This window comes from Ziziphus jujuba, chromosome 6, assembly GCF_031755915.1.
Source record: "Ziziphus jujuba cultivar Dongzao chromosome 6, ASM3175591v1".
NCBI lineage: Eukaryota > Viridiplantae > Streptophyta > Magnoliopsida > Rosales > Rhamnaceae > Ziziphus > Ziziphus jujuba.
In genome coordinates this window covers 28,418,751-28,429,665 of record NC_083384.1, presented here as the reverse complement: position 1 = coordinate 28,429,665, position 10,915 = coordinate 28,418,751, and the positions used below count along the sequence as shown (strand labels likewise).

Genomic DNA, 10,915 nt, shown 5'->3' with positions numbered 1-10,915 from the left:
AAGTTTGCAAGTTGATCTTGAGCAATAAATTAAGCTCGTGGTTAGCCCGTGTAACTTGAATTTATCGTATTTATATAGAATTTATATTATAAATTTAAGCACATTAAGTGTTTATAATGCATAAATAATATTTTTTATATTTTAAATTTATAAACCTTTTAAAATTAAATTATAAAATTAATAGAATAACATTAATTTCTTAATTATTAATGTTAAAATTTTTATTTTAAAGAAAATAATTATTCAAGTTCTTAAATTTTTATAATATAATGAACCAAACTAAGCTACATTAAAGTTTTTTATAAACGAGCTAAGTCTAGTTTAATAAAATAATTTTAAAATTTTGTGAAATTGAACCAAGCTTAAATACTTCTAAAATCATATAAGCCGAGCTTGAGAATGCTAATATTGGCTTGACTTGGATCATTCACACCTCTAATTTTGGCATATTTACTTTATAGAGTAATAAAAATAGTTATTTATAGGCATAAAAACAAAACAAAAGGAAATAATTATTTCTATTTATATTTTTGGTAGCACTATTGATTTAGATAAAAGTTGCATTTACAAAAATACTTTTTTTAAAGAACATTTACAATAATTTTTCCTTTTTCCTGGTATTCCAAACCAATGATCTTGGTGTCTCGAACCAATGATCTTCCAGTCATAGGTATAAGTGGCTTTCCAACTGAATTACTTATATTTGATATTTATAAATGCTTTTTTTTTTAAAATTTCTAAAATTTTGTCAAAATTAATAAGAGGTCAACTTATATATATACATATATTTTGATAAATTGGAAAGGAGAAATTTTAACACCAGATCTTAAAATCAAGACATGTTATCATAGTGGTCATTGCCAATTAAAGTGTTCCAGGGAGACTATTTATATTATACAATAAATCATATAAATTTAAATTTATTATAGAATATGGAGCTAATAAATGAATAGCTAGTTTTACTTTAAAAATGAAGGCTTATCTATTCTTTTGAAATAATTATCTTTTAATTTGAAAAAGATAATGTTATAGATACGAAATTTATTGATCAAATTTTTTATGTTAAACAAAAATAAATAAATAAATAAACTATAATATGCAAATGGGCAATTGGCAGTTTGGAATGTTGACAAAACAGTCGCTCTACAAAAAGTGCACCCACCAAATGAACAAAGGTTTGGCTAGCCAGGACAGACACTAAAGTGCTCTACAAATATCATAGGAGGGTGGCCACCAATTGACACTCCTCAGAAAACATCATCCACCACAAATTAAACTTTGAAAAAATTCGATCAAAATCAATTCTTCACCAAGTGTTGAATATAGTTGAAATATTGATAATTAATCCAAATAGCCAAGCTTTCACATCGGCGCTGAATTTTATTTTATTTTATTTTTTTAAAACGAAGTTCAATGATATGGGAAAATTTTATTAATTGAGAAATAAAAATATATTTAGCTAATTTGAGATATAATAATCCATACCTCTTAATATTCATGTAGCTGCAATATTACATTAACTTTTAAAAAAATATATAATATCAAAAAAAAAACTTTTAAAAAATATATTTGATAGTAAAATATGTTAAATTTAAATACAATAAATATAACAAAACATTTTGATCTACCAAAAGATTTTATAAAAATTTGCAATATTAAGGAAAACATAAAATATACTTATTATAACAATAAAATCTCTAACTAATTCATTCAAATTAGACAAAAATATCATCGCGATCATCTCTTAATCTACAATTCCACTAATCAAACGAGTACATCCTAACTCATAATCACAAGTTTAATATGAAACTAATTTTAATTTAAAAGATAAAATTTCATAGTTCTAACTCCTAACTACCCACATTTTTTTTATTTAGAAAAGCTAATTTTTTTTAACAAACAAAAAATAAATAAAAAAACCACTTAAAATCCAAATTGTCTATGTTTTTAGGTATTTATACTTTTTGTTCCCTTTCTTTTTATCCAATATTTTCTCTCCTCTTCCTTTTTTCTAATTTATTTATTTTCATCCTATTGTTTAAACTATTTTTTTCCTATATAATACATATACTTAAAAAAACAAAAATGGGTTGAGTGGGCTTGAGCCCACCCTAGCCCTCTAATGGCTAGGTCACGCAACTTATGTCTATATATATGGTGCTTTGATGGTATGAACGTGTACGTTTTTATCATATGTCCATAAATATAATAATTTTTTAAAATGATTATTTTTATATAATAGTATCGATAATGATTTCTTTATAAATAATCATTTTTACGAACGCCTGCATAATAAAAACATACAGATATCTACACCATAAAATTATCATATCTATATATATATATGTATATTAGGTTTGTCATGATTTTTGACGTGTGTTGTGATGTGTAATGGTGTTTGTCATATATATGTAATATATATATACACACACCTTCAAAAACAATTACTTTATATAAATAATATATATATAGAATAAGTCTATGGTGCAGTCCATTCACATGCGGATCCGCATCATTGAAGACGATTTTTTGACCCGAAGATTTCCTTCGTATAGTTGTGTCTTTTATAAGACTCGAGTTTCTCAGTTTTTCTAAAAGAATGTGAGCTCTTTTGGCTTACTTTTAGCCATGCAGGGCTGCTATCCGCATGTGTCCCAAAGTGACATCCATTTTTTGGTAATGGGCATACTCGAGAGAAAAGCTTGGAATTTGACCTCTTCGATCATGGACTTCTTTTTTGTTTAGGATCCCCTTTCTACTCTACATTCAATTATTTATTGAGCCTGGTGTGGAATCACCATACACATTCATTGTTGGTCTGGCTACTGGTCTAGCGATCCCTCCTAGCCGTCGCCTAGAGTGTAGCCTACCTGTTGAAGATCGTAATGTAAGTAACTCAGTGCTCCGCCTCATATACACGCCTCTAAAAACAATTACTTTGTATAGATATTAAAATATTTGATCCACAAGATAAAGCAAAATACTTTTTATTTATTAATTTTAATTGATCAACATAATTTTCAACAAATAATATGTCATAACACATACACTTAATGAAAATGATTACTTTAAAAAACTTATATTGAGTTAAAAATGATAATAAAAAATTTGATTTCAAAATATTAATTTGTTGACACACATTAGCATTTCATTTCATTTTTAAAATTAGATTGTTAATATTATAAATGGAGGAATAAAATCAAAATTAATAGACTTTTTTTTTAAAAATTTATCAAAAATAAAAGTTGATTTCAATCAAAATAATTTTAGTAGTGAAATGTCAATTTCATGAGAAAATAATGAAAGCATATTGCAACACCAAAATTTAGATAAAAAATAAATTATAACTTATTATTTACTCTTGGAAAAAAAATAAATAAATAAACAAATAACTTTTTAGTCGCTGTCTTGTGTAAGGGGTGCTACTAAGAGGTCAAATAGACCAAGCACAAAAAATAAAAAAGAAGGATAAAAAAGAAAAGACATGGTAAATATAAGAACATAAACTACCAATTTTAACATTTTTTTTGCACCATTGAAGTCAAAATTTAAAGGTTATTTATATGATTTGTCTGAAAATTTTAAACAGTTATGGTATTGTGGTTTTTATATATAGTTATAGATACAGGTAAGTAAACTATATAATGTATATAGTTTGCCATTTGATAAGCAAGGTTACCAAGTTGATATAGGGTTTGATGGGAATCTCAAGTTTCATCAATTATTTTGAGGTCATTTTACATAGATGAATTATTGCCTAGATTTTTAAAACCGTATACCCCAATTGGGGGAGGAATTGGATGCCCTAAAAATTGACATCAGGATCCCAAGATATTTATTCTATACTCACCAAGATCAGCAACCGCAAGGAGCTACAAACGCAAATGGACCACCATTACAACCATCACAATAGTTGGAGAGATTGTAAAAATTCATTTAAAACACATTGAACAGAATACACAAAAACCCATTTACAATTTCAATATTATCTTAGTTTCTACTTTTGCTATATTTACATTATACTAATTTCCTTTTCCCATTTCTTTTTCTTCCTTTCCTTTTTGGGTTTTAACAAGAGTAAATTAGCGCAGGATAAATAACAGAATTGAATTTTGTGGGTCCCAAACAAGAAGAATAAGGATGAGTATTATAATTATTAGCGGTGTTTCAATAAGCGTTTGTAGTCCAACGGTTAGGATAATTGCCTTCCAAGCAATAGACCCGGGTTCGACTCCCGGCAAACGCAGTTCGATTTTTTTAAATGTTCCTTATTGGGCCGATATGGGCTTCGATTTTTTAAATGTTCCTTATTGGGCCGAATATGGGTTTCCCTATCTGGGCCAAATATGGGCTTCCCTATCTGGGCCAACTCTGTATAATACGACCCAACTAAACTCTCCTTGTTTTCTGTTTATCTTATTCCAAAAAAACAAAAAACAACTTGTTTTTGGTTAGCCTACGAGCTGTTAAGATCAAAGCACGTTGAGCTTGAATTGACCCAAAACCAATCACTTTGAGCCAAAAAATAAAAATAAAATTCTAAAGCACAAAAAGAAGAAGAAAAAAGAAGTGTTGAAAAGGTGTGAACATAAAACGGGAAGGCGGCCCATTTTACTCCAACAAGCAAGCAAAATGTACTTATTTTTCAGTTTCAATTTAGAAATGGCGTACAGTGACTTGGTCTTTTTCTTCATAAAAAAAAAAAACTTGTTCCTTAAATATTATTTCTGTAATAACATCATGTATTACCGAGATATTGACAAAGTAATATTTCATTTCAGTTCATTTCACTAGCTACATATACTATTTGAGCCTCTTAGCAAAATTAGATATAATACTATTTTTTATTAAAGAAATTATATTATTTTAAGCTTATATTTATTTTAAATGTTTTCAAAAAAATGCTTTATAACTGAAAAATATTTTTCAAATATTATTAAATTTAATTTTTTAAAGAGGAAGCAAAATTATATCCTAAGACAAAAAATATCTTAACTGATAAATATCATTTTGTTATTATTATTTCTGAAATTTGATATTGAAGAGAACTCATCAGTGCAAAATGCCAATATTTAACATTAGCACTCTTAATTACAAATGCTAAAAAAAAAAAAAAAATTCCAAGTTTAAATTATATTTAATTAAATTATTTTTCTCCCATTATTGAATTCAGTGTTAAATTTTCACATTATTTTAACAAAAGGAAAGGCCACCGCAGTGCCATTTTGACACACGTGATTGAAGAAGCCAAAAAAGAAAATGTTACTAAATTATGATAATGCCTTTGGCATGCAATTGGAGATTTTTTTTTTTTTTTTTTCCCCCTTGAAAATCAAGTGGAGATGCTTTTAGATTTGCGCTTATGTTTGGTGAAAATGGTAAACTAATGTAATATCATTAATTGGCGATATAATTTCTCAGTTACTTTTATTCTCACCAAACAAAATAATAATGATTCTTTTTTCCCCAAAAAATAAAATATTTTCAAATAAAACCCCAAAGCTAATAATGTCAAATTTACAAAACCGTCCTGTTCACATCTTTCAGACAAGACCCGCCTTTACAATAACTCCCAGACGCCGTTGACAGTACTGAAAAACTCGCACTGTTGTCCGAGATTCACCTACCTTGACTTCTATTTGACCAAAACCCAAAACCCGAATCCAATCGGAAAACCCGAAAATGGGCAACTGTAGCAGCCTCCCTTCCGGCGAAGACTCAGGCCAATCCAGTAACCGTGCCCACCGACCCACAAACGCTGCCGTCACGGTCCTCCCTCCAAATTCCGAGCCGTCTCCTCCACCTCCCAAACCGCATTTCTCTAAGCCCCCAGCCACAACCACCTCCACCGCAGGTGCCGGCGGAACCACGCCCATCGGCCGAGTGCTCGGCCGGCCGTTGGAAGACGTCCGGTCGACTTACGTGTTCGGGCGCGAACTGGGTCGGGGTCAGTTCGGCGTGACCTACCTTGTGACCCACAAGGAGACGAAGCAACAGTTCGCTTGCAAATCCATAGCGACCCGGAAGCTCATAAACCGTGATGACATCGATGACGTCAGGCGGGAGGTTCAGATCATGTACCACCTGACCGGCCACCGGAACATAGTGGAGCTCAAGGGCGCGTACGAGGACCGCCACTCGATCAATTTGGTTATGGAGCTCTGTGCTGGCGGCGAACTCTTTGACCGGATCATAGCCAAGGGTCACTACTCGGAGCGAGCGGCGGCAAATCTCTGCCGTCAGATCGTGACCGTTGTTCATAACTGCCACACGATGGGTGTGATGCACAGGGACTTGAAGCCTGAGAATTTCTTGTTCCTCGGCACTGACGATGCCTCGCCGCTTAAAGCTACTGATTTTGGGCTCTCTGTGTTTTTCAAGCCAGGTGAATAATAATATTGTAAGGTTGCTTTTTTTTTTTTCTTTTTCTTTTTTTTTTCTCCATGGGTTTTAAAGATAATTGAGTTTGGGATTTGATTAAAAGAGACAAAGAGAGATTTAACAGGCACATTTTATTTTTCCCTTGTAATTTGAGTTTGAGAAAATCTAGTCTGGTTTCCTTTTGAAGCATTTTGTTTGAGGTTCATTGGTAATGGAAAATGAAGCCTAGTGCTTTTTATGTGTGGATTGCAGGAGATGTATTTAAGGATCTTGTAGGAAGTGCATATTATGTTGCGCCTGAAGTTCTTCGCCGGAATTATGGAGCTGAAGCTGACATTTGGAGTTGTGGGGTGATACTATATATTCTTCTAAGTGGTGTTCCACCATTCTGGGGAGGTGTGGTTCTTTTTTCTTGAAGAATATCAAAACCCAGAAATCATTATTTGTTGCCATTCAACTCATCCTAATTGTAGAGTAGTATACATTTGAGAGAAGTAAAGGTTTATATAGTAAAGCAAACTACGCCTGTGCAAAATGGTTTAAGATTAAATGTTCCATCTGAAGCATTATAGCTCAGTGCTGCTTGGATGGTATGGATAAGGACGGTAATCTCAGATGTTATTATCAAATAGCAGATTATCCCATATTATTAGAATACTTGGTGATGTTCGGGTGGTGGCTTTGTTGTTCTGGTATAGCAGTGTTTTTCTTATTGGTTTATTTTTCCAATGCAGAGAATGAACAAAGTATCTTTGATGCTGTTCTTCATGGACATATTGATTTCTCATCTGATCCCTGGCCTTCCATATCCAGTAGTGCTAAAGATCTTGTAAAGAAAATGCTTCGTGAAGATCCTAAAGAACGGCTTTCGGCAAATGAAGTCCTAAGTAAGTCTTAATTATGAGTTAGCTTTTTAAGCATATCTTTAGTTTCTGGTTTTTTATGGCTTTGAGTCTCTTGACCTTGAAATTTGAAAGGTTATGCTATTACTCAAAAAGGGAATACAAAGGCATTCTTAGTACATAGGTATACTTTAATTAGCACTTTGTTGCACCATAAAGGGCAATACAAATATGTGCCAAAATTCAGAAGATTCCAATGAACTCAGAATGGTATAAAGAAAGCTCAAGTGGCTTAGTGTCATAACTGTTTTGTTGTTGTTCATTTATATTTGACCACACAGTGTATCTTAATATTGTGTGACCATTTTTTGGCTTAGACATAGGATTGAGGAAGTAAACATATTTTGTCATAGTCTTTTTGCTCGTTCCCACTTTGTCTTTAGGTTTCTGTTTCCACTGTCTCTTTGCATCATGCAAAAAAGATAAAAGTGCTACAATTTTCTCATTGATCATAAATTTGACTGAAGTTCAAAATTACTGTGTTTGCATTCTAATGCCAGATCATCCATGGATGAGAGTAGACGGTGATGCATCAGATAAACCTCTTGATATTGCTGTTTTGACGAGAATGAAACAGTTCAGGGCAATGAACAAACTTAAGAAAGTTGCTTTAAAGGTGAGAATATAATTTGTCATCATTCTCATAGGATCATCTCATTCTACTGACAGATCTAAGAGCTTTGTTTATATGAGATAAAATAAAGAATGAAGCATCTACAGCTAATAGGAACCAAAAGCAGAATAAGAAGTATTGATAGAGAGGGAAATAAAGGAATATACCAGAGAGAATAAGTTTGTGGCGGTTAAAATGCCCTCTATAGTGCTTCAAAATTCCAGTTCCTTGATTGTTAAATAAAATATCAGTGTATGGACTGATTAAGAAGGCTAGAAAAAAGAACTCTTCTTTAGCAAGAAAGAGTGTTTCACTCTCTCTAGAAGTTGACAGTTTGATACAAAGATCTCCAAGGGCGCTGGCATGGCCAACCTTGGTAATGAGAGTAGAAAGACATTATATTTATCATTATTCTTTTGATAAGTATCAAATTTTCAGTCAAAAACTTTAATTTCTTCCTTTGCTATCAGGTAATCGCGGAAAATCTTTCTGAAGAGGAAATTATGGGCTTAAAGGAAATGTTCAAATCTATGGACACAGATAACAGTGGAACAATTACATATGAAGAGTTGAAAGCTGGTCTTCCAAAACTTGGTACCAAGCTATCTGAGTCTGAAGTCAGGCAGTTGATGGAAGCGGTAATTTCTCTCGTCTTTTTATCTCTGATCCTACTTCATATATAATTAGATTGCTGTTGTTCTACAACTATACAAATAATATGTTGGTAGGACTACCTAATAGTCTTTCTAGTGCTTTAGTCAACTTCTGAGGCCGCTAAGGTGGACGATGCTCAAGTCTCTAATCCTGTTGTAGGTGGAAAGCTAGAACATAGTTTGACTGAGATTCATCAATCATCACATCACTCAGGATGAAGTTGTCATACAACTCATTGTCTTATAAGTTGTGTATCGATGATGTGAATCTCAAAAATTTCTTATGGTGATGATTGGCGTTTGGTTTATATATAGATTATGAGCAACTTACTGAAGTTTCATTTCAATTATTTGAATGCTAGCTACAGCCCTCAATATCTTCACCCAGCAATTTTTATTCTCATATCACCCTGTAATCATATGCTTGACTCATATCTACTTTCATGTATTACTCTTGTTCTTGTAGAACTTTCAAGTTGATTTGATAACACCTTTCTGGTATGTAGTATTTTTACACTGTTAAACATTCAAACTGACTTTGCCCATTCTCCATGTCTGCCATATGCAATGTCTCTGATAGCTTTTGATTGTTATATGCCTATACATTCTCTCCTCCTGAAGCTGTTTCTTGTGGTTGCCTTGTATATATAATATGCAGTACTAAATCAATTTCATGATCAATTACTCCAACTAAATACGTCTCATTTTCAGGCTGATGTGGATGGAAATGGGACAATTGATTATATCGAGTTTATAACAGCTACCATGCACATGAACAGAATGGAAAGGGAGGATCACTTGTACACTGCTTTTGAATATTTTGACAAGGATAAGAGCGGGTAATCACCCTGAATTTGTTATTCTAGTCCTTTATTCTTGTATTGATGCCAAAATAGTTCTTGCACTGATTCTTGAGTTGCTTTCATATATGCCAGGTACATTACAATGGAGGAGTTGGAGCAAGCCCTTAAGAAGTATAATATGGGGGATGAGAAAACGATAAAGGAAATCATTGCAGAAGTTGACACTGACAATGTATGTTCATCTGTTTCCATCTTCATAATGTGTTTATTTTTAAATATGGTTTTCTTCAAAACTGGGTTTTCTTCTTTTCTAAGCATGCATAGGAAATGAAGTTTGAAATATAGATAATGAAAGCGTAGCAGTGACAATGAAGGAATGATCCATCTCTTCATGTTATGGATCATGCTACTGTCCAGATTATACAAAAAAAACTGCATAATATTACACTAATGATTGAAGCCATTAATAATTAAAGAATGGATGAATGTACACATAAAGGAAATTTCTGTTGAAAAAACAAGAAGATGAAATACCACATGATTATCTGTTTCATTTTTATCATTCCAAGTGGTTGGAATGTGTTTTCCCAACTTTTTAAAGAATAGTATTTTTAAAAACTCAATTCATTTTCAAAGTCTTTATCATTATGTGCTTGCTATAGCTGATCCTTATAACACTCATGAATTCCAAATCTTTGCAGGATGGAAGAATTAACTATGATGAATTTGTAGCCATGATGAGGAAAGGTAACCCAGATATGGCCACAAACAGAAGGCGCAAATAAGTTAAAACTCAGTCATCATGTTTTCAACAACGCGTGGCTTAAAGTAGTTTGTTAAAATCATATATTTTGTGGTTAAAATTGAAATGTCAAGGATCAAGAGGAAAGTCATTGTTATTTGGTGTTTTTGGTCCATGGCTAGCTCTTTTTTCACTTGGGGGGAGCTGGTAGATTTCATTGTGGACGCATAATTAGAATTCTAGCTTTGTTTGGAGATGGAGCAGAAAACAGCTTTTATTTTCTGTGGTTAATGTGCTGCGGCCTTTATATAACACTTTCTTGGAAGACAAACAAAGAATACAGGTCATCTCTAGTCTTGATTCTTCTCATGTAAGGCCTTTTTCTAAGTTTGGTCATTCACTCGCTCATTTAAAAAAAAGAAAAAAAAAATTACAATTCTACCAATAACAAAGCAGTTGAAGCAAGAAGTGTCATCGATTAGGTTTTGCATTTTTATTTTGAAGATTGTGGTGTGGTGTTCTAATACACGATTGATGTAATATATGTAAAAGGAAGAGGGTATAACTTTTATGCGATTTTAAGTAACTTTTTTTCTTTCTTTTTTTTTTTTATTGTTGGTAATTCAAATTGTGCTATCTGTACCACCAAATGTTTTATTTCTATTTATTTATTCATTTGAAAAAAAGAAAAAAAAAGAAAAGAAAAAGAAAAAGAGGGCAAAGGACTTAAAGTTTACGTTTTGAAATAAATAATGTTATACGTACCAAATATAATCCCGCTTTCATAATCTAGTAGAATAGAGAGAAAAAAAAAAAATTGC

The 10,915-nt window shown here is 32.0% G+C and overlaps 1 protein-coding gene and 1 non-coding gene across 2 annotated transcripts; both read left to right on the top strand.

The window, feature by feature from the left end:
• Positions 1-4,174: 4,174 nt before the first annotated feature.
• TRNAG-UCC (transfer RNA glycine (anticodon UCC)) lies at positions 4,175-4,246 on the top strand. The gene has a single exon. It is a non-coding gene; the product is annotated as a tRNA-Gly (tRNA).
• A 1,255-nt stretch (positions 4,247-5,501) lies between these two features.
• LOC107430235 (calcium-dependent protein kinase 1) lies at positions 5,502-10,693 on the top strand. Its single transcript, XM_016041051.4, has 8 exons — positions 5,502-6,385; positions 6,634-6,777; positions 7,116-7,268; positions 7,784-7,899; positions 8,367-8,534; positions 9,261-9,388; positions 9,485-9,584; positions 10,054-10,693. The coding sequence occupies exons 1-8, from the start codon at positions 5,683-5,685 to the stop codon at positions 10,135-10,137; spliced, it is 1,596 nt and encodes a 531-aa protein (XP_015896537.2). The 5' UTR covers positions 5,502-5,682; the 3' UTR covers positions 10,138-10,693.
• The last annotated feature ends 222 nt before the right edge of the window (positions 10,694-10,915 follow it).

What these genes read in the sequence shown, in the direction of transcription:
- LOC107430235 (XM_016041051.4), top strand. Translation starts at nt 5,683, where the DNA reads ATGGGCAACTGTAGCAGCCTCCCTTCCGGCGAAGACTCAGGCCAATCC. An exon ending in CTCTGTGTTTTTCAAGCCAG is followed by an intron (nt 6,386 to 6,633) that starts GTGAATAATAAT and finishes TGTGGATTGCAG; the next exon opens with GAGATGTATTTAAGGATCTT. An exon ending in CAGAAGTTGACACTGACAAT is followed by an intron (nt 9,585 to 10,053) that starts GTATGTTCATCT and finishes AAATCTTTGCAG; the next exon opens with GATGGAAGAATTAACTATGA.